The 24540-nt window shown below is 43.8% G+C and overlaps 1 protein-coding gene across 1 annotated transcript; it reads right to left on the bottom strand.

The window, feature by feature from the left end:
* Positions 1-8948: 8948 nt before the first annotated feature.
* Positions 8949-10899, bottom strand: LOC142212852 (metallothionein-like). The gene is made up of 3 exons (XM_075280927.1): positions 10789-10899; positions 10034-10099; positions 8949-9272 (listed from the first exon to the last, which is right to left on the bottom strand). Exons 1-3 carry the CDS (start codon positions 10817-10819, stop codon positions 9181-9183), a joined length of 189 nt encoding a protein of 62 aa, XP_075137028.1. The 5' UTR covers positions 10820-10899; the 3' UTR covers positions 8949-9180.
* Positions 10900-24540: the final 13641 nt, after the last annotated feature.

Consider the following 24540-nt stretch of genomic DNA (forward strand, 5'->3'; position numbering starts at 1 on the left):
CAGCAGGCTGTGCTGAAGCTGATCAGCTTGGGGGACAGACAGCACACTGCCTCCCAGGTGAGGGATGCCCTCCTCGATGAGACGGCAATATGGTTTGAGCCGCTGCACCTGGGCCCAGGCATGGTCGTTTGTGATAACGGCCAGAACCTGGTAGCAGCTCTGGAGCTTGCCGGACTCCAACATGTTCCATGCCTGGCCCACGTCTTCAACCTAGTGGTGCAACGTTTCCTAAAGAGCTACCCCAATGTTCCAGAGCTACTGGTGAAAGTGCGGCGCATGTGCGCCCACTTTCGCAAGTCGACAGTAGCCGCTGCTAGCTTAAAATCTCTCCAGCAACGCCTGCATGTGCCACAACACCGGCTTTTGTGCGACGTCCCCACACGCTGGAACTCAACGTTTCAGATGTTGAATAGAGTGGTTGAGCAGCAGAGACCTTTGATGGAATACCAGCTACAAAACCCTAGGGTGCCACAAAGTCAGCTGCCTCAGTTTCACATCCATGAGTGGCCATGGATGAGAGACCTTTGTGACATCCTACGGGTCTTTGAGGAGTCCACAAGGAGGGTGAGCTCTGAGGATGCGATGGTGAGCCTTACAATCCCGCTCTTGTGTGTTCTGAGAGAATCCCTGATTGACATCAGGAATAACTCAGATCACACAGAGGAGTTAGGGATAGCATCCGATCCGTCACAGCTGGAGAGTAGGTCCACACATCTGTCCGCTTTACTGCGTTTAATGGAGGAGGAGGAGGAGGAGGAGGAGGAAGAAGAGTTGTCCGATGATGTGATGGTGATACAGGAGGCTTCCGGGCAACTTCGAATCGTCCCATTGTTGCAGCGCGGATGGGTAGACATGGAGGATGAGGAGGAAATGGAGATTGAACTTTCCGGTGGGGCCAGAGGAGTCATGCCAACTAACACTGTGGCAGACATGGCTGAGTTCATGTTGGGGTGCTTTACAACCGACAAGCGTATTGTCAAAATCATGGAGGACAACCAGTACTGGATCTTTGCTATCCTTGACCCCCGGTATAAAAACAACATCTCGTCTTTTATTCCGGTAGAGGGGAGGGCCAATCGCATCAATGCTTGCCACAGGCAATTGGTGCAGAATATGATGGAGATGTTTCCAGCATGTGACGTTGGCGGCAGGGAGGGCAGTTCCTCCAGTAGGCAACCAAGTTCTCACCGGTCCACACAAACGAGGGGCACACTGTCTGGGTCTGGGACACCTTGATGGCACCCCCTCGCCAAAGTACCGCCACGGAGGGTCCTAGTGTCACCAGGCGTGAGAAGTATAGGCGCATGTTGCGGGAATACCTTTCCGACCACAGCCCTGTCCTCTCCGACCCCTCTGCGCCCTACACGTATTGGGTGTCGAAGTTGGACCTGTGGCTTGAACTTGCCCTATATGCCTTGGAGGTGCTGTCCTGTCCTGCCGCCAGCATCCTATCTGAGAGGGTGTTCAGTGCAGCCGGTGGCATCATCACTGACAAGCGCACCCGTCTGTCAGCTGAGAGTGCCGACCGGCTCACTTTGATAAAAATGAACCACCACTGGATAGAGCCTTCATTTTTGTGCCCACCTGTGTAAAGCACCCCAACATGAAACTCCATGTCTGTACTCAACCTCTCCAATTCCTCCGCATCCTCATACTCATCCACCATAAGCGTTGCACAATTCTGCTAATACTAGGCTCCCTCCAACATGATTTCCCCCAACTCTGCTGGTTAGAGGCTCCCTCCACCCTGATTTCCACCAACTCTGCTGGTTAGAGGCTCCCTCCACCCTGCTTTCCCACAACTCTGCTGGTTAGAGGCTCCCTCCACCATGAATTTGCCCAAACTGGGCTGGTTAGAGGCTCCCTCCACCATGAATTGGTCCAAACTGGGGTTTTTAGAGGCTCCCTCCACCATGAATTTGCCAAAACTGGGCTGTTTAGAGGCTCCCTCCACCATGAATTGGTCCAAATTGGGGTTTTTAGAGGCTCCCTCCACCATGAATTTGCCCAAACTGGGCTGGTTAGAGGCTCCCTCCACCATTAATTGGTCCAAACTGGGCTGGTTAGAGGCTCCCTCCACCATGAATTGGTCCAAATTGGGGTTTTTAGAGGCTCCCTCCACCATGAATTGGTCCAAACTGGGCTGTTTAGAGGCTCCCTCCACCATGAATTGGTCCAAACTGGGGTTTTTAGAGGCTCCCTCCACCATGAATTGGTCCAAACTGGGCTGGTTAGAGGCTCCCTCCACCATGAATTGGTCCAAACTGGGTTTTTTAGAGGCTCCCTCCACCATGAATTGGTCCAAACTGGGGTTTTTAGAGGCTCCCTCCACCATGAATTGGTCCAAACTGGGGTTTTTAGAGGCTCCCTCCACCATGAATTGGTCCAAACTGGGGTTTTTAGAGGCTCCCTCCACCATGAATTTGCCCAAACTGGGCTGTTTAGAGGCTCCCTCCACCATGAATTGGTCCAAACTGGGTTTTTTAGAGGCTCCCTCCACCATGAATTGGTCCAAACTGGGGTTTTTAGAGGCTCCCTCCACCATGAATTGGTCCAAACTGGGGTTTTTAGAGGCTCCCTCCACCATGAATTTGCCCAAACTGGGCTGTTTAGAGGCTCCCTCCACCATGAATTTGCCCAAACTGGGCTGTTTAGAGGCTCCCTCCACCATGAATTTGCCCAAACTGGGCTGGTTAGAGGCTCCCTCCACCATGAATTGGTCCAAACTGGGGTTTTTAGAGGCTCCCTCCACCATGAATTGGTCCAAACTTGGCTGTTTAGAGGCTCCCTCCACCATTAATTGGTCCAAACTGGGCTGGTTAGAGGCTCCCTCCACCATGAATTGGTCCAAACTGGGTTTTTTAGAGGCTCCCTCCACCATGAATTGGTCCAAACTGGGGTTTTTAGAGGCTCCCTCCACCATGAATTGGTCCAAACTGGGCTGTTTAGCGGCTCCCTCCACCATTAATTGGTCCAAACTGGGCTGGTTAGAGGCTCCCTCCACCATGAATTTGCCCAAACTGGGCTGTTTAGAGGCTCCCTCCACCATGAATTTGCCCAAACTGGGCTGGTTAGAGGCTCCCTCCACCATGAATTGGTCCAAACTGGGGTTTTTAGAGGCTCCCTCCACCATGAATTGGTCCAAACTTGGCTGTTTAGAGGCTCCCTCCACCATTAATTGGTCCAAACTGGGCTGGTTAGAGGCTCCCTCCACCATGAATTGGTCCAAACTGGGTTTTTTAGAGGCTCCCTCCACCATGCATTTGCCCAAACTGGGCTGTTTAGAGGCTCCCTCCACCATGAATTGGTCCAAACTGGGCTGGTTAGAGGCTCCCTCCACCATGAATTTCCCAAAACTTGGCTGTTTAGAGGCTCCCTCCACCATTAATTGGTCCAAACTGGGCTGGTTAGAGGCTCCCTCCACCATGAATTTGCCCAAACTGGGCTGTTTAGAGGCTCCCTCCACCATGAATTGGTCCAAACTGGGGTTTTTAGAGGCTCCCTCCACCATGAATTGGTCCAAACTGGGCTGTTTAGAGGCTCCCTCCACCATGAATTTGCCCAAACTGGGCTGGTTAGAGGCTCCCTCCACCATGAATTGGTCCAAACTGGGCTGGTTAGAGGCTCCCTCCACCATGAATTTGCCCAAACTGGGCTGTTTAGAGGCTCCCTCCACCATGAATTGGTCCAAACTGGGTTTTTTAGAGGCTCCCTCCACCATGAATTGGTCCAAACTGGGCTGTTTAGAGGCTCCCTCCACCATGAATTTGCCCAAACTGGGCTGGTTAGAGGCTCCCTCCACCATTAATTGGTCCAAACTGGGCTGGTTAGAGGCTCCCTCCACCATGAATTTGCCCAAACTGGGCTGTTTAGAGGCTCCCTCCACCATGAATTTGCCCAAACTGGGCTGTTTAGAGGCTCCCTCCACCATGAATTTGCCCAAACTGGGCTGGTTAGAGGCTCCCTCCACCATGAATTGGTCCAAACTGGGTTTTTTAGAGGCTCCCTCCACCATGAATTTGCCCAAACTGGGCTGGTTAGAGGCTCCCTCCACCATGAATTGGTCCAAACTGGGTTTTTTAGAGGCTCCCTCCACCATGAATTTGCCCACACTGGGCTGGTTAGAGGCTCCCTCCACCATGAATTGGTCCAAACTGGGGTTTTTAGAGGCTCCCTCCACCATGAATTTGCCCAAACTGGGGTGTTTAGAGGCTCCCTCCACCATGAATTTGCCCAAACTCTGCTGGTTAGAGGCTGAATCCACCCTGATTTTCAAAACAAATGTTGGTGCCAACCTCAACTTACTACAAGGGCCAAATTCACTGCTGGTGACAAGCTCTCCTCACTGCAAGTGCCAAATACACATGTTTCAAGGTGTTTTCCTACTGTCAGAGATGTGGTATTGAGTGTGTAAAGTGTGTAGTTGTTAGGCTGTGATGTTGGGGTAATAGAGGGTCTTTGGTGTGTTAGATGCCCCCAGACATGCTTCCCCTGCTGTCCCAGTGTCATTCCAGAGGTGTTGGCATCATTTCCTGGGGTGTCATAGTGGACTTGGTGACCCTCCAGACACGGATTTGGGTTTCCCCCTTAACGAGTATCTGTTCCCCATAGACTATAATGGGGTTCGAAACCCATTCGAACACACGAACATTGAGCGGCTGTTCGAATCGAATTTCGAACCTCGAACATTTTAGTGTTCGCTCATCTCTAGTCCCTATACTAACACTTTATATAGGACAGGAGATAATCTTCTTATATAATCGCTGTTACAGTGCAGTCTATATGTACTTTCTCTCTGGGGTCTTCCCTATAGGGGGAGTGCAGCATTTATTATAGAGGTATATTAGTCTTAGTGTAGGGACCCATCTGAATGAGGTCGCCGTGACGGGGCAGATGGGCTCGCACAATTCATCAAACTGTGCGCTAAGAACCTCACATTTATAACTCTAGTTAGTGACAGATGAAAGTGAAGATGAAAAATTTTATCATTTGGATGGAAAAACAATGTACTAACAAAATAGTTGTTTGTTTAATTTTTTCAGTCTTAAAGGGGCTCTATCGCTCATAAAACGGATTTTGAACTAAGCATATGCCTGAATCGCCTTTAAAAAGGCTGTTAAGGTTCTGCTTCCTGCTCTTCCAAACACTCCCCTGTTTTTAGTAAAAATCGGTAAAAACGATATGCTAAGGAGGCTGGGCGTTTCCCCAGGGCCAGTGAGCACCCCCGCGTCATACCTCAGTAATGCCCGTCCGTGGCTTATGCTCTGTTATGTTCTGTTATGCCCTTCTACTCCACACTTGCTGTACCACCTACTTCCTGAGCGCTACTGCACATGCCCGATTGCCATTTTCTTGTAGCTACCTATAGAACTCAGCATACTGCTCAGTAGGCTGTTCTATAACCAGCTACACCAAAATGGCACTCGGGCATGCCCAGTACTGCACGTCCGAGTGCCATTTTGGTATAGCTCCCTATAGAACAGCATACTGAGCAGTATGCTGAGTTCTATAGGGAGCTACAAGAAAATGGCGCCAACAAAATCCAGTTACAAACATGTTTACCATCTATGTAATGTAAAGCAATAAATCTCATTACATGTTTAATATTCCCGCATTCACCTGTACTATGATTATTTATTTCTCCTACTCATATAGCACCATCATATTCCATGGCGCTTTTCAGACATTGTCAGTCACTGTCCCATAAAGAGTTCACAATGTAAGTTCCCTGTCAGTGGAGGAGGACCTGGAGTACTCAGATGAAATCATGGCGTACATTGGCAGAACATACAACCTCCTAGCAGATGTTGTCCTTGGTCGGATTCAAACCCAGGACTCCACTGATAAATGTAACACATTTTGTAGCCAACATGGTGAACTCCATAAGTGATCAAAAAGTCATATGTAGCCTTCAACCAGCTCCAGCTGCCTGTTTTGGGGACAGAAAGGAGGCATTATTATTGGGGTTTCCACTGGAAGATGATGGTGTTGTTTGTAGAGAGACTGCTGACAGGGTGCAAGGAGTAATCTAGGTTTACAGCCTACTAGTCTAACACAGCTTCAGGGTGACAACAAACAGAAGGCAAAATTTGGGTGATCCCAAAAGATAAAAAAGGACCGTCAAAACAAACTGTCTTCATAGAGGTTCATTGGCTCTATTCTCTGTGTTATTTCTAGCCCCTGCTGTGAAAGGTAAATTTGATGGGTGTTGGACTTTCCCTTATCAACAATGATAAGCCTGACAAACCCCCTTAAAAATGTTATGACATGAAAAAATGTATCCTCTATCAACAGGATTAAGGATAAATTGCTGATCAATTGGGGTCTGATCACAAACCCCCACCAATCCTGAGACCAGAGGTATTTTAACCCTGCTGTAAAACCTTGCTGGACATAGATTATGCCCTCACCCACCCCATTCACTTCAATGGAGGTGTCGGAGATAGAGTGCTGTACTTCAGCTATCTCTGGTGTTCCAACTGAACTGAAAGGAGCGATGGGGGGGGGGGGGGCATCTACATCCACCAGAAGGTTTAGTAGTCTTCACAGTGGAGGTGAACCCCCTCCCACAACATGAGTGGGGATTACAGTGGTCAGACCACCACTAATAAGCAGTGTATCCTCTATCCATGAAACCCCCTAGCATAAATGGATAGGCCACAGTTTCATTTGCACAATGGACAGATGAGATCTGCCTTCTACATTGCAGCTGCTTAATCGCTGGCAGGTCCAGGGGAGATAATTCACTGCAAGTATGTTCCGTGTTGACCCAGCCTGTCTTTTTGTGTCACCTCCAGGTTGTGTGCATCTGGCTTGTTTTGTTTTTTGGTCTGGACTCTGGGGTACACCACTTATAACAGAGGACAAAGGATTAAGCCTTGGGGTACACCACTTATAACAGAGATTACAGCACTGGGCTCTGGGGTACATCATGTAAAACAGCAGGCCCAGTACTGAGCCCTGGGTTATACCACTTTTGACAGATTTCATAGCACTGAGCTCTGGAGTACACACCATATAACAGAGTACCCCACACTAAACTTTGGGATTCACCACTTATAACAGAGGTCCAGTCTGAGGAGTAGTCATTGACCAGTTTTCAATCCAATTACAAACTATATTTTCCAAACCAATGGACCTGATTTTTTAGGTAGATTGTGAGCCCTACATAGAGCTCACAATGTACATTTTTTCCCCTATCAGTATGTCTTTTTTGGAATATGGGATGTAAATCCATGCAAACATGGAGAGAACATACAAACTCCTTACAAATGGTTTTTGTCCCTTGGTGGAATTTGAACACCAGGACTCTAGCACTGCAAGGCTGCAGCGCTAACCACTGAGCCACCATGTGGCCCCTCAATGTACTTGATTTTGCCCATTAAAGAGCCAGATTGCTAAAACAGCAGTTACGCATTGACCGTAATGGGGTGCCCTAGGTGTCCACTGCTTTTGGAGGAGAGAAAAGTCCTCCAAGCAGGATTGGCTTTCTGATGGCAGAGGATTCTTTGTTTGGTAAGAGAGTGCTCCAGTTGGAGACTGCAGTCTCATCCATGTGAACTGCTTTGAAGTCCATTTGTTCTGAGCTGCCAAGGACGACCAGGAAAATTAAAATTTACCTTTCTGAAATTTTTCTTTCCTGGAGTCCGAACACCTGTTAGTAAATCCTATTGCTTACATTATAATACACTGACTCCTGGTATGTGGGTCCTAGTTATAGGGAGCCTCTAATTGGCTAATAGGTGATTGTACAGTATTGCTATGACCTGTTTCTGTGGGATTGTACCTAGGGAACCAATTCCCATTTCTTGTGTGCTTTATGTGAACACATTCTTCTTTGCATACTTTTTGCTAAAACCTGGCTTTGGACAGCTGCACTGCCATAACATATGTATATTATATATACTTTTGTGTCCACCCAAAAAAAAATACAAAGACAGAAATGCATCAGTTTTGTGGTGACATGGTGGCTCAGTGGTTAGCACTGCAGCCTTGCAGTGCTGGGTCCTGGTGTTCAAACCCCAACAAGGGCAAAAAAAACCATCTGTGAGGAATTTGGATGTTCTCCCTGTATTGGCATGGATTTCCATCCCATATTCCAAAAAGACATACTGATAGGGAAAAACTGTACATTGTGGGTTCACAAACTACATTAAAAAAAAAAATGGATCAGTTTTTTCACAATCATCTCTATGTAAATGAATGACATCTGTTTACATCTGTTTTTGCATTTGTTTAAAAAAAAAACAAAAAACAACTTGCTATATTTGATGTGAATGTACTGTAAGGCCAGGGCCCCAATGACCAGAAACGCCGCGATTTGCCCGCAGCGGAGACACTGCAGGAAAAATCGCGGCTTTGTACAGTTCAGGCAAAGTGGATGGGATTCATGCGAATCCCATCCCCACTTTGTGGAAAAGATCGCAGAGCGGACGCGGCTTTGCAAATCGCAGCATGTCAATTATATCTACGGAAACGCCGGAGGTTTTCCCGTAGATATAATGTTAGGAAAAAGTCCGCAGAGGAAAACTCTATGAATTTTCTCTTAAAAGCGCTGCAGAAAGAACCGCAATGCATTCACGCAGCTGTTCTTCCCGTAACGCTTTAGTGCCGCGGATACGGCCCGTGGAGCCTTAGCCTAAGATGTGTTTTCCCCATGTGTCCCCAACACAAGACATTATTTCACATGGTGTGAACAAGAGATGATAAGAAAATGATGGAAATCTATCCAGACTTTTCTATAGTGGGAGGAGCTTAGCTGTGCGCCCTGACAAATGGCGCTGTGTATGGAGAGGGAATTATCATATGGATGACACATTTTCTGGGTATATATTATATAATGATCTATATATAGTCATTGAACACATCACCCCAGACTAGATCGTTTTTGGTGACAAGCAATACATTTTTATTGTGTTTTCCAATCATGGAATATAAAATCCCCCTCAAATACAGAGATAATAAGTGACGGTGTACAGAAAAGGAGCCACAGCAGAATTTATCAGGACTCCATTAGTATGGCGGGTGCAGTATATTAGAAAGCAGTGACATCTTGTACACTGTATTACACATAACACATATACTGCATATATGACATTAGTGGGCGCAGATCATATTACACGTCATTGTACATAGAATAGATTGTAATAGATGAATTGGTCATTCCTTGTGTAGTGTCGGTCACTTGCAGCAGTTGCAGGTCTCACATCCATCATTGCACACGCAGCCCTGGCTACATTTACTGCACTCAGCCGGACAGCAGGAGCAGCAGCCTGTGGAAGACAAGATTCATGAGAAGACGGCAGCACAGACACATCTAGAGAGGGAGCATCTGGTTTTATAGAAGTGATTGGACAAGTGGGTGGGTTTATAGAAGTGATTGGACAAGTGGGTGGGTTTATAGAAGTGATTGGACAAGTGGGTGGGTTTATAGAAGTGATTGGACAAGTGGGTGGGTTTAGTGGGAGGGGGTGGATGGACAGATATCCTAACATATACTTCACAAGATGGTGTAAATTATAATGCAAATATAAACCTAAGGCTCACAATAAACTGGAAGAAGAAGCAGATTTTAGGTTGGGGCACCACGTGGTGTAAACCCTACAGAAAAAAACAGCATGTTTTACAGTCATGGAGTTTACATTCGCTGTGTACTAGATGGGATTCTAGCAATCCGCTCCCCACAGTGAGGGAAAATACACTCTGCAGACACGATGCAATTTCCAAAACTGTTGGGGTTTGAGAAATCGCATGTCAATTATACTTACGGAAAGGCCAGCAGTTTCCCTATAGGTATAATGGAAGCAGACAGTCCACAGAGGAAACCTCTACAGATATTCTGTGACAAACGCTGAGGGAAAAAATGTTGTTTTGTTGCGGGACGCTATGTGGGGACTTAGCCTGAATTAACAGCCAACTTCAGATAACAGTGAAGCATTGGCAGTAATACCCCCCCCCCCTCCACACACGCTGTACATGAAATCTAGTTAGTAATGGTATATATCAGTTCTATGTGTATCTTGTGTATACTCACTCTTCCTGCATGATGTACATTTGCAGTTCTTACATTTACATGACCCTGCACAGGAACAAGAAGCACCTAAGAGGGAAACAGGAGTTTTGTTATGGAGCAGTATATGAGGTATATTCAGTAATATCTAATATCATAGATCTGTCCAATATACTCATCACAATATACACTATACTCATCACCTGCAGGGGGCTGCTCCGATTCCTGGGCTATTCTTCTTGGTGTAGTGGCGCTACCCTACTATTTACCCCTATCAGACTACTGCCACATGGCACGCTTTAGTACCCACATATATAACCTGCAGATCATGTCAGGACACTGCATGGAGCTGCTTAAGGGTGTATTCCTATGTCACCTACACAGCCTTGTGACACCTGCCCTTAAGGGTACAGTGTACATGACATTATGTTATACATACATTTCCAAACAACCTAAATTACCTATTGTCCCACCTGCTACCTCATAGAATATACACATGTTCATATTAAGCGTTTTGTCAGTGCAGAAAATGTAGCATTTGGCAGTATAAAAGTTACATAATACACATATACATAACTGAAATGAAACAGGGGCAACATAAAATTACAGACCAAACTATGAAATGTCATCAGTGACAAACTCGATATTAGAAACATCTAACAATCTCAGCTCTACTACATCTAACAGTCTCAGCCCCACTACATCTAACAGTCAGTGATCCTACATGTATAAGTACTTTCGTGTGCAGTCTCTATCTGTACAGTAAAGCCCTTGCTTACCTGTAGTGCAGTTACAGTCCTGAGGGTCCATGACTACTGGATACAAATGTTCTGTACACTTGCTGGATTCTGTCTGTGATGCTGAATGAAGTGAATAGTTCTTCTCCACCTTATATACAAGATACAGAGCTGAGTGCAAACCATCCCATAAACCCACCCACCAACCACGTGACACAAACACATGTGTAATGACAGGGTATACACAAGGACATGGCGAGTGCAAAACCTGCAGTCACACAAGACGGAGCATGAGCCAGCAGAAATGTCTATTGTGAGGGGCGCTGTAAGGACAGGTCACCTTATAGTAAAAATGTGACTTCTATAAGGAGGTGGTTGTTATATGAAGGACATGTAACACTACTTTCACAATACATTGTCACCCAACTTTCTAGAACTATGGTGTATAACTAGAGAGATTTGCCATTAAGGATCTTGGGAATAACTTCAGGAGCTTGGTACAACTTCCTTTGGTTGCAGTAATAAGAGACATATTGCCTGTCACCATGAATTTTCATAACTACATTGTAAAGAAATATCTAAAACACAATATTTTTTATCAGACCTTCTTCTTGGTTTACTATACATTTCACAGTATTTCAAGAAAAATACTAAATAATGGGCAATGTATAGATGATGCTGTATAGAACTTACCTGTACACCACTTTCTATACTGTGGTCCCCCAGTAACTATCAGGAGGATAACAATCTCTTCTAATGCTGCACTTATACAAAGAAGCAGAAATGTTTTCTCCTAAACTGGACATGAGATCCAAAATTCTCCAAAACTTTAAACATATCTAATATAAGTAAGGGATTTGCTGACTATGTAATGTGTATTGGGCGACTGTCACCCTGTGTCTGATATGTCCATCCTACAGATATGTAATGTAGCACCTTACAAGATGAGCCCCTAATCTCGTGGTGGCAAACCTATGGCACACATGCCAGAGGGAGTATGTGCTGTTGCCCCAGCCAGTTTCCAACTAGCCCACATACATTGATGGCTCACTAACAGAGAATCCAGGACAGCTGTCCCAGATCCTTCAGCGAGCGCTCCTTTCAGGTGTATGTGGAAACGGAACACTGTTAGTGTAGGTTGTGGGTCCGCAGGACCGTGGTTTTCACTGACAGATGATAGGGAGCTCTGCCCCAGTACAAGTGCAATGACTACCCAGGGGAGGTGAGTAAAAAACAAAATATATAACACTTATACTCACTTCTCCTGGGCTTCTGATGGTTTCCAGCATTGCCTTCAGGGCTCTAAGTTCACATGCCCCAGAGGTCACTGCTGAGGCCTGTAGATGGGCCTCATCACAGGCCTCAGCAGTGACCTCTGCGGTGTATTGCCTAAATTGCAAGGAGAAGAGAACCGAAGAGGATGCTGGAGAGAAACAGAGAGAGGAAGTCAAGGAGAGGTGAGGCAAGGTGAGCATAAGTGTTTGTTGTTTTTACTCACCTCCCTGGGGTTCCACTTATGATACTCTGGATTCTGAGGAGGCCACAGAATACAATAATAGTAACCAAACGAACAGGATGGTGAAACCAATTCTGTGGGGTTTGCATAAAGTATATCACAGTGGGTCAGAAACACCTTCTCTATTTAATCACTATCACAGTAAAGACAAATAAAATTAAAATATAACTTTTATTGAATCTCAATATTAAAACCTCAACAGCATCTCCATTACAAACGCTGATACAAAGGTTCATTTCAAAACTGGTTCAGATGGGAAAATTGGGTGTAGGACTAGATAACGACACTACCCCCCACTCATTGCATCTCATGAACACCTATGTATCAGAATAAACCTCAAATAAATATGTATTAAAAAGGACATGAATTCTTAAAGAGTAGCTGGGTGTTACTATGTTTCAATTTCCACACCCCAGCCTTACTTTATTCACACAGAGTAACGCCAGGCGTTTTTTGTGTGTTTTTTGCACATAGCGCCGCGTTAACGCCGCGTATACGCCGCGTTAACGCCGGTCAACGCCACCGCAAAATAGCGCCGCGTTAACGCCGCGTATACGCGGCGTTAACGCGGCGCTACGCGGCGTTAACGCGGCGCTATGTGCAAAAAGCACACAAAAAACGCCTGGCGTTACTCTGTGTGAATACAACTAGGGGACAAACATGACCTGGAGTGAACAGATAGACATCGGTGTGTCTACATTTACACACAAAGCGACAATGTAAGATAATGTGGTGCAACAAACTAATCAATAGTTGCAAAGTTTGCAAACACCACAATAAATCTAGATAATGTAGTATAGACCATATATATCCAGCCACTCAACTGCCTATGTCTGTATAAACCCAGTGAATCTTTGTCTCATTGCATATTCTCTGACAATCTTATCTCTGTCTCATTTAATATTATATTTCTATAATTGTTTCACCTCTTATCTTATCTAGAGGCTCATCAGGAGTCAAGACGATATGATAAGTCTGTGGTATGATAACCTCTTTTGTCCTTCCTATGGAGCTATCTATTCCAAAGATATTGCAAGCTTTCCTGATACCCTAACCTGCAGTTAGAGCTGTAATTCCCAGCGGCTCTGGTGGTGAGTCCCGGTATTTCCAGCTATAGACCAAGGTAGACCCAGCTACTCTTTAAAGGGATTCTACCATTAAAAACCTTTTTTTCTGTGGATAAGATGTCGGAATAGCCTTTAGAAAGGCTATTCGTCTCTTACCTTTAGATGTGATATCCGCCGTGCTGTTCCTTAGAAATACCGGTTTTTACCGGTATGTAAATTAGTTCTCTTGCAGCGATGGGGGCGGGCCCCAGCGCTGAAAATGTGATGAGGGCGTCCCCACTGCTGCTCGAGAACAGGATCCTGCGACGCCTCTATCTTCTGCTGGATCCTCCCCTTCTTTCCTCATCTTTCTTCGGTGGCGTCACCTCCGACGCCTGCGCAGTTGGCTCCGCCAGTGAGACACTAATAGAGCCGACTGCGCATGTGCAAAATTGCGGCCTCGGAACTATGGCCGCCGACCGGCATGCGCTGTCGACTCTACTATACTATATAGTACTCCCTAGTATATAGTGCAGTCACTATCATTGCACCCGCAGAAAAATAATATTCATTCTAATAACATTCATTCTAATAATTTGATGATATGAATCGAATGTGGAGAGGTAAATAAGGATTGTATGGAGCTCGGAGCCGTGTGTTCAGCCATTGACAGGGGTCACTTTCAATTCATATATAAAATTGTTGCTATTTTTATTTTCATTTAGGTTGATCGGGTTCATCGGGGTGTCTTATAAATTTATATAAAATTGTCAAAAAACAATAAAATGAAGACTGTTAATCCAAACCAAATAATCACATTATACACCCAGTTATAACACTATATATGAGGTAAAGGAAGTCATAGGGATTCCTTGGTGAGATGAGTCAGATTAGTGCCGTGTGCAGTGTGACCTCAGCTAGAGAAGTGACTACATGGTGTGCACCAGACCTGCAACCCATACACAGCACATGTGCACTCAGCCTGAGCTCCGGCCTCGCTAGTCCAGGCTCTGCACACAGACGTGACCTCCAGCAGTTCACTCACTGTCATCACATTCATAGGGACATCCCTATATTCAGTGACACTGCACTCATGCTCATGTATACATACATTTAAAGGGGAAGTCCACACAATCCGCTGACATATCTGCAATTGTGTAATACATGAGCTGAGGCTGAACATGATTCCTCCACAGTCTATTCATATGTCATTTATTGGAATGAGTATTATTTTTCTCTGGGTGCAATGACAGTGACAGTCTGCACTACGGTTCGTATAATGTGGTCATACATATAATGTAAATGTCTGAATCTGATGATTTTTAACAGGATTGCCCAACCATGTAATGTGAATGGGGCTCAATAACAGATGTCAGGGGAAGTCAGGAAGGGCCTGTAGAATTTTAACATGTTCCCTTAGGCTTTGGCTCTTCTCGTCATGGAAAAACAATATATTTTTAGAGGGGCCGAGCAAGTCTGACAACTATTTAAAGTATATGGACAGCTAAGGAGATCATCTTGTAAGGTGCTACATGTCTGTACAATGGATATATCAGACACCGGATGACAGTCGGGGGCCCCATACACATTACATAGAGAGCAGATCCCTTACTTATATCAGATGTGTGTAAAGATTTGGAGAATTTTGGATCTCATGTCCAGTATCAAAGTAAACATTTCTGCCTCAATGTATAAATGCAGCATTATTTTCTATAGATTTATAGAAATAAGACTAGGTTCACGCTAGTGCTCAGTTTTCATTCTTCAGATCCCCATGGGGACTCGAGGAACAGAAACACTATCCACCTAAAAAAAACCTGCAGACTCCACACACTATAATTGGGTCTATTTATAACGTTGAAGAAGTTCTGATAAAAAAGATATTGTATTTTAGACATTTCTTTATATGTTGTTGGAAAATCCTGGTGATAGCCAATATGTCTCTTATGTCTTCCTAGTTATACGTCATAATCCTAGAAAAATGTTTCAATATTTCTTTCACAAGGCTGAACTTTCACAGGTGGATGCATGATCACCTGGAGGAACTGACCCAACTCCTGACTTGGCCAAAATGGTGTAGAAGGACATGGAAGGCACGCCATAGATTGTCTGCATTTACTTATACTTTATAGGGGATTATCCTGCTGCATATTATATATACAGGATTAGTATACAGTGACGTGCTATGTGACTTTTTTATTGCATTGTTCCGTTCTTCCATTTGTTCTATCTCTCATGTATTATCCTATATGTATATTTTATATCACACTTGTATGTATGTTATATTATTTCAACCCAAAATGTTGCAAAAACTTCAATTCTACAAGTGTCCTATGTGTTGTGTCTTTCTACAAGTAAAATATAACTAAGTACAAACAATCTATAGAGTGACGTCCCTATCCTTCTACTCTACTAGTCCTAGAAAGCTGGGTGTATTGTGAAAGTAGTGTTACAAGTTCATCATAGAACAACCCCCAGTGATGCAGAGAGAGCTTTCCTGCGGGTTATACTCCTTATAGAAGCCCCATTTTTATTATAAGGTGACTTGTCCTTACAGCGCCCCTCACAATAGACATTTCTGCTGGCTCATGCTCCGTCTTGTGTGACTGCAGGTTTTGCACTCGCCATGTCCTTGTGTATACCCTGTCATTACACATGTGTTTGTGTCACGTGGTTGGTGGGTGGGTTTATGGGACAGTTTGCACTCAGCTCTGTATCTTGTATATAAGGTGAAGAAGAACTATTCACTTCATTCATCATCACAGGCAGAATCCACCAAGTGTACAGAACATTTGTATCCAGTAGTCATGGACCCTCAGGACTGTAACTGCACTACAGGTAAGCAAGGGCTTTACTGTACAGATAGAGATAGTGGGGCTGAGATTGTTAGATGTAGCAGAGCTGAGATTGTTAGATATAGTAGTGCTGAGTTTGTCACTGTTGACTGGTCACATAGGAATACACCCTTAACTAATTTATTCCGGAGGTTATATATTTTTTAGTTCCAATAATGGAACTCTAGGCATAAATGGTTAAGCAGCTCTATGCAGTGTCCTGCCATGATCTGCAGGTTATATATGTGGGTACTAAACCGTGCCATGTGGCAGTAGTCTGATAGGGGTAAATAGTAGGGTAGCGCCACTACACCAAGAAGAATAGCCCAGGAATCGGAGCAGCCCCCTGCAGGTGATGAGTATAGTGTATATTGTGATGAGTATATTGGACAGATCTATGATATTAGATGGTGACTGAATATACTTCATATACTGCTCCATAACAAAACTCCTGTTTCCCTCTTAGGTGCTTCTTGTTCCTGTGCAGGGTCATGTAAATGTAAGAACTGCAAATGTACATCATGCAGGAAGAGTGAGTATAAACAAGATATACGTACTGTAGAACTGATATATACCATTACTAACTAGATTTCATGTACAGTGTGTGTATGTGTGTGTGTGGGGGGGGGGGTTGTATTGTATGTATTATGCTCAGTGCTTCACTTTTATCTGAAGTGATCTGGAATAAGATGAGATAATATATTATTGGGATTTTCTGAGTTTATATGATTTAAGGGATTGTCCAGGATAGTCCAGAGCTTGTCCACATTTCCCAGCCACATATATATATATAAAAAAAATCAGTTATCCTGGACAACCCCTTTAATGAACGATCTTTTGCACAGGCCATCAATTGAAGGTCAGCAGGGGTCTGACACCTGGAACCCCTGACCCAGATCAGTTGTTTGAAGCAACAGCAGCCTTCCATATGCAAGACTTATACTGTACTTCAAAGGCCGTGTCACGTTATGCATATTCCTCAAATGGAATGTGTGTAGCTTAGTCCCATTCAAGTCAATGGAACTGAATGTAGAATCAAACACAACCATTGCACAATGTATGACACTGTGCTTGGTCCCAATGAAGAGACCATAATCTGAATGTTACAGTCTCATCAAACAAGTGACTGATGGGGGTCCCGGGAGTCAGACCCTCACCGATCTTCTACTGATGAACTGTAATAGTAGGTTATCTTATAGGACTGGAAGCCCCTTGAAAAGCTGCTTCTTCCAGTTTATTGTGAGCCTTATGTTTATATTTGCATTATAATTTACACCAACTTGTACAGTAAATGTTAGTAAATCTGTCCATCCACCCCCTCCCATTAAAACCACCCACTTGTCCAATCACTTCTATAAAACCAGATGCTACCTCTCTAGATGTGTCTGTGCTGCCGTCTTCTCATGAATCTTGTCTTCCACAGGCTGCTGCTCCTGCTGTCCGGCTGAGTGCAGTAAATGTAGCCAGGGCTGCGTGTGCAATGATGGATGTGAGACCTGCAACTGCTGCAAGTGACCGGCACTACACAAGGAATGACCAAGTCATCTATTACAATCTATTCTATGTACAATGACGTGTAATATGATCTGCGCCCACTAATGTCATGTATGCAGTAAATGTGTCATGTGCTCAAGATGTCGCTGCTTTCTAATATACTGCACCCGCCATACTAATGGAGTCCTGATAAATTCTTACAGCGACTGCTGTGGCTCCTTTTCTGTACACCGTCACTTATTATCTCTGTATTTGAGGGGGATTTTATATTCCATGATCGGAAAACACAATAAAAATGTATTGCTTGTCACCAAAAACTATCTAGTCTGGGGTGATGTGTTCAATGACTATATATAGATCATTATATAATATATAGCCAGAAAATGTGTCATCCTGATAATTCCCTCTCCATACGCAGCGCCATTTGTCAGGGCGCACAGCTAAGCTCCTCCCACTATAGAAAAGTCTGGATAGTTTTCCAGCATTTCCTTATCATCTGTTGTTCACACCATGTGAAATACTGTCCTGTGTTGGGGGACACTTAAGGAAAATACATCTTACAGTATATTCACATCAAGTTTTTTCTTTTATTTGTTCACATTTGTTTAATAAATGCAGAAACGGATGCCATCTATTTATATGGAGACTAACCTTTTCACTGCCAGCAGTGGCGGATCCAGGCTTTGCGGGGCCCTGGGCAATTGACTTTGGTGGGGCCCTACTTACCGGGAGGTCTGGGGATGGAAGATTAGAAAGAGGGGCAAAATGTAGGACGCCAATGAGTTGAAATCGGGACATACCTCCCGCCAACCGGGACCGTTTTATTAGGTCCGCGCCACGAGGCCCCAGGCGGTTGCCCGACTCGCCCGGCCCTGGATCCGCCCCTGACTGCCAGGGGTTGTCAGATATTTTACACCAAGGCAATTTTTACGCTTCTGAGATGTACAAATAAAACTTAATTGCAACAGTAAAAATCATACTAACCCCCCCATGCCGATTTATATTCTGTAAGTAGACAATTCAACATTACCAAAATGTCACTTGGCTTTGCACACGAACAGGCACCTTCATGCAAATTTGATGTAAAGTGTATATTTTATTAAAAAAAAATAATGCAATTAAATATATGTTACAAATGCATCTGAATAAATTAGAATATCATCAAAAAGTTATTTTTTTTAGTAATTTAATTGAAAAAGTGAAACCCATATATTATATTGAGTCATTATAAACAGAGTGACGTTCGTCAAGTGTTTTTTTCTGTTAATGTTAATGGTTATGGCTTACAGCCAAGGAATACTGACTTTTGAATAGCCTGACTATGGTGTTGGGGCCTGCTTTTAATTGTACCCAGAGCCACACTTTGTCTAAAAACCGCCCTTACCTTGCTTACAATGTTATTACATGGAAACATAGAAGAAAATAACTATTTTGCATACATGTATAAGGTTGGGTTTATATCTGGGCCGGAGTCTCCATTGGACACTGGCAGAAATCGTCAAAGTGAAAAGTTCCCCAGTAGATCTGTGAAGGAGAAAAGAGAAGGGTAGACAGAAGGAGAAGAGACCCCTCACCACCCGGTCACTGAAAAATTATTCCATTGTGATCTCTCTGAACCAACTGTATTGTCAAACCCTCCAACCAGATAGAAGGGGGTTGTGGGAGCAGACAAAGGGCAGCATTAAACTAGAAGGGCATATGGAGAAGGACATTAAACTTTGGGGGCATGGGGGAATTTAACTGCAGGGGCATAAAACTTTTTTCTTTTGTAGATTGTGAGTCCCATATAGAATCACAACATACATTTTTTTTTCTATCAGTATGTTTTTGTAGTATGGGAGGAAATCCATACAAACACGAGGAGAACATACACACTCTTTGCAGATGTTGTTCCTGGCAGGTTTTGAACCCAAAACTCCAGCACTGCAAGACTGCAGTGCTAACCACTGAGCCACCATGTGGCCCCAAAGGGTATAAAACTTAAGGGCAGATGAAGGGGGACACTAAACTGGGAGAAACTGGAGTAGGACATTAAATTAATGGCGGCTGGAGTGGGGCATTAATGTCCCCTTCTAGTTGCCCCTAGTTTAATATCCCCCTGCAGCTACCCCCACAGCTGAATGCCCCTCATCTGTTGCCCCCAGTTCCCCATTCCCGCCCCCAAATCCGTTCTCAATTCCGCTTGAAAAATGAAAAACAAAAAAACTTGAGAGTCTTCAGTAGTTGATACCTTTTTTAATGGCTAACTAATAATGATTACAGATTACAACGTTTCGAAGCTCTCGGCTTCTTCTTCGGGTATATCTAAAAACAATTTCTGAAGGATACATATTTATGTACAAAATGACACTCAGGAATATAATTTTAGGAGGGAGGGTGGAAAAAGGTTATTGGTTATTGGTACATAGAAGTAAACAATTCATCAGTTTGCAATGTTCTTATCAGTTCAGAGAGAGAAAAGTCCTGAAAGCAACCCAGTGGACCCCATTAAAGTCTATAGGGTCCACGGGTAAACACTTTTTAAATGGATTGGGTTTCCGTAATTTGGAACCCAGGTGGACCCGAAAACAGAAACCCTTATGCTAGTGTGAAACTAGAAAAAAATTCCATAGTGAATTATGCGCACCTCACATTCTTTCCATCGTTCTGTCCTTAGAAAACTAGGAGGTATGCTATTGTAGGAGTGCTGTGGCTAAGATGCTAATATTTTTTTTTTTGTTTTACGTAGATTGTGAGCCCCACAATGTACTTACTTTTTTTGGTCCTATCAGTATGTCTTTGTAGAATGGGAGAAAATACACACAGACACAAGGAGAAAATACAAACTCCTTGCAGATGTTGCTCCTGGCCGGATTCAAACCCAAGACATCAGCACTGCAAGGTTGCATGGTTAACCACCGAGCCATCATGTTGCCCCTTGCTGTAATACTTATATAATAGTATAACTAAACACAAACAAGTTTCCTCAATAAGCACAACGGGCCTAATTTACAAACACCAACCATATAAAGGACCGTATAAAATCACAAATAGCCAATATATAAAAAACTATGCCTCCTGAGGAAGCCTGACACCAGGCGAAACGCGTCGAGGCGTTCGGCCCACAGGGTTTGACACTAGCAGCACGGACACGGCTTTAACATGACCACAGGTAATGGGATTTATTTGATATAGGGACTGTAGACTTCTGAATGGTTTCTCCATCATCAAACATGTGTGGCGTTGTGGACCTGTTTAGTACCAGTAAGGTGTTGGTATCTATACACACCTTAGTGTAGTCATTTGGTTATTTAAATCAAGCCATATTATATTGGTTGAATTTTGACTGCATCTTTCGCCTGCATATGTTATGAATATTTCATGATTGTTTCATATATCTTTTGGAAAACCTTTTGCATATATGACATCTGATATTTATGTCATTTAAAGAGATATCTACACACTTATTAGATGCTTTTTTGCAATATACTTACCTTATGTCATCCCGATCATTAACTTTTCTGTGTGTTTTGACTATTAGGGTGAATTCACACTGAGTAAACGCTAGCTTATTCTGAACGTAAAACACGTTCAGAATAAGCGGCGTCTAAAGCAGCTCCATTCATTTCTATGGGAGCGGGGATACGAGCGCTCCCCATAGAAATGAATGGGCTGCTTCTTTCACTCCGTGCAGTCCCATTGAAGTGAATGGGGAGTGCCGGCGTATACGGCAAGCTCTGCTCATGCCGGAGCGTACACGCCGGCACTCCCCATTCACTTCAATGGGACTGCACGGAGTGAAAAAAGCAGCCCATTCATTTCTATGGGGAGCGCTCGTATCCCCGCTCCCATAGAAATGAATGGAGCTGCTTTAGACGCCGCTTATTCTGAACGTGTTTTACGTTCAGAATAAGCTAGCGTTTACTCAGTGTGAATTCACCCTTATACAGTATTTATTTTATATTTATAAGTCTGGTCCGTTGTTTGTGTTTTGGCATATATATTTGGCATATATATTTGGCATATATATATAATGTATTTGCTATTGTTCCATCTACATCTGCTGATCACAATGAATTTTTAATATAATTTTGATAAATAAAATATATAGAAAACTTTTTTTTATATATTGGCTATTTGTGATTTTGTACGGTCCTTTATATGGTTGATACTTATATAATGGGACATTTTGGTTCACATATTTGGGGATATAACTATACATATATAAATATATTTCTAGATATATGTATAGGGCTTGAAATACTATTGCCTTTGAAACACAGTGATACAAATTACATTATGTGGCATAGATTTAAAATGTAACCTATTGCAGAAGTACGGGTTAACCCTGCTACATCTATATATAAGTTCCCAAGAGCTCTCTCTCCTAAATAATATATGCTGTGGAAGCTTGAGCCACTTTAGCCAAGCCCAACAAAATTTGTTTCTATCAATATTCATGAGGTTTGGCTCTGAGGTTTGTTTTGGTGCTATTATTACTATACTCTGGGGTCTCCTCACACCTCAGAGGATAATAAATAGAGGTCCAGGGAAGGTGAGGAAAATTAAGAAACACTTCCAATTTGACTCCACGCATTTCCATCAATTTCTCTTTGTGCTCCCACATATGGTGGCACAAGACCCAACTCATAGATACCAATTATAATACCTTAACTATTAAAGTAAAAAATAAAGACAACACAACAAGTTAATTGTGGAAAGATTTGGCTGCGTTGTTTTATAGAGGGTTACCAAGGGTTAAATAAAACTTTATTAATAAATAATCAATAAAACACTTAAAATGATACACCCAATAAACATTCTCAAAACCAATAGTAAATAATCCTCAAAGGAAGTATACTTTTAAAATCTGCAGTTCTCCCTGCACTAGCAAGAATACCCCACCAATAAAACATTGCGACAAGCACTGTGAGTCCAAACATTAAGGCGGGAGGGCGGGCCGCTTGCTTCCTCTTCTTCTAGCTCAGGGGTCCTCAAACTTTTTAAAAGGTGGGCCAGGTCACTGTCCCTCGGACCATTGGAGGGCCGGAATATAGTTTAAAGGGATTCTACCATTAAAATCACATTTTTTTCTCGATAACACATAGGAATAGCCTTAAGAAAGCCTCTTCTTCTCCTACCTTTCGATTTCTTCTTTGCCTCGCCATTTGGTTAAAATTCCATTTTCTGTCGGTATGCAAATGAGTTATCTTGTAGCACTGGGGGCATCCCGGAGGACACCGGAGGCAGAGCAGATCGCGCAGACATCAGGAGCATTGCCCTCCAATAGGTGAAGTGAAGCGCGCTGCATGGCCTAGGCCGAGCTCCCCAGGAGCTTCATTATAAATGCACGCCTGCTGGTGGTGCCGGCAGGCCGGACAGATGTGCTCGGCGGGCCGCATGTGGCCCGCGGGCCGTAGTTTGAGGACCCCTGTTCTAGCTGTTCCAGGCTGACTGACAACAATGAACAGCTGGCACCTCTTTATATATACGAAATTCCCACCATTTTCAAACAGCTGTCCAATCAGCTGTTCAACTCGTTGCTGGGCAGATTTGACAGAAGCATCTGGAAACATTTGGAAACCACTGGAAGCCGCTCATGCACAGCACAGCTGACCTGGCTTGACCTCTCAGGTAAGCACCACTTTGACACTTCCCCTCAGAAAGCAGGGGAGACAAAAAAAACGGAGGGAACCATTTAATATACCACCAATTTTAATAATAATAAACATCAAACTTTATTAAATAATTAAAATATTATTTTTAACTATTTGTGGGCCTGTGCCACCATGCGTCCCCAAATGCTATTCAGCTCTTGGGGCCTCTTACACTATATCCACTCTAAAGTCATCATGGCATGGTTTACCCCCCCACATTATAATGCCTCCCAAACAAAAAGACAGACCACTATACACACTTTTCCCTGTTCCCCTGCTGTTCTTCTCTCTCTGGTCCAGAGCCTTTAGGGAGCTACAGGAGCGATGTAAGTGACATCACTGCATTGTGCCTACTAGCCTACTACTCCTGAGGAAGAGACAGGGGCCAAATGCTGAAGAAGGGAGCCACCACATCCTGATCCTCTTGGTAGGGTAAAGGGTTTTGTCATTGAGGCTAAGGCCCCACATTGTGGAAATGCAGCATTTTTTTCTTGTAGATTTTGCTGTACTTTTTTCAGCCAAAGTTGGGAGAGGCTACAAATGGAATGGAAAATATAAAGGAAGCACTTATACGTTTCCTTTCTGTTAAATCCACTCCTAACTTTGGGTCGAAAACCTAAAATTTACAATAAAAAAACACTTGCGCTTACGCAACATTGGACCTTAGACAAAAGTGATTGTCCAAGGGGCCACACGGTGGCTCAGTGGTTAGCACTGCAGCCTTGCAGCACTGGAGTCCTGGTGTTCAAATCCCACCAAGGGCATAAAACCATCTGCAAGGAGTTTGTATGTTCTCCCCGTGTTTGCATGGATTTCCATCCCATATTCCAAAAAAGACATACTGATAGGGAAAAATGTACATTGTGAGCTCCATGTGGGGCTCACAATCTACATTAAAAAAAAAAAAAAAAAAAAAAAAGTGGTTGTCCAGAATAACTAGATTTTTGCCAGGAGGCCACTCACATACATCACCTGTCACATCCCGTGTCATTTCCTTAGGCCGCAGAGGCCAATTGGCGGTCAAGTGCGAGACGATTTCTGCAAAAACAAGACTCATGAGCAGCAGGACCAGACTGCGGTTGGAGACACCAGAGCACCGGAAACCGGTGAGTAGCGGAAACCTAGCGATCAAGAGGAGGACCCGAATGTCTCCATGCCTCCTCCATGTGAATGAAGTGCTAGCTTGTTTCCTGACCGCATTTCACTGATTTTACCACTTAGAGGTCAGTAGTACACAGTACAATACAACTAACAGTATAGAAAAAATC

The sequence above is a fragment of the Leptodactylus fuscus genome, chromosome 7 (genome assembly GCF_031893055.1).
Source record: "Leptodactylus fuscus isolate aLepFus1 chromosome 7, aLepFus1.hap2, whole genome shotgun sequence".
NCBI lineage: Eukaryota > Metazoa > Chordata > Amphibia > Anura > Leptodactylidae > Leptodactylus > Leptodactylus fuscus.

What these genes read in the sequence shown, in the direction of transcription:
- LOC142212852 (XM_075280927.1), bottom strand. Translation starts at nt 10,819, where the DNA reads ATGGACCCTCAGGACTGTAACTGCACTACAG. An exon ending in GGACTGTAACTGCACTACAG is followed by an intron (nt 10,100 to 10,788) that starts GTAAGCAAGGGC and finishes TTTCCCTCTTAG; the next exon opens with GTGCTTCTTGTTCCTGTGCA. An exon ending in ATGTACATCATGCAGGAAGA is followed by an intron (nt 9,273 to 10,033) that starts GTGAGTATACAC and finishes TGTCTTCCACAG; the next exon opens with GCTGCTGCTCCTGCTGTCCG.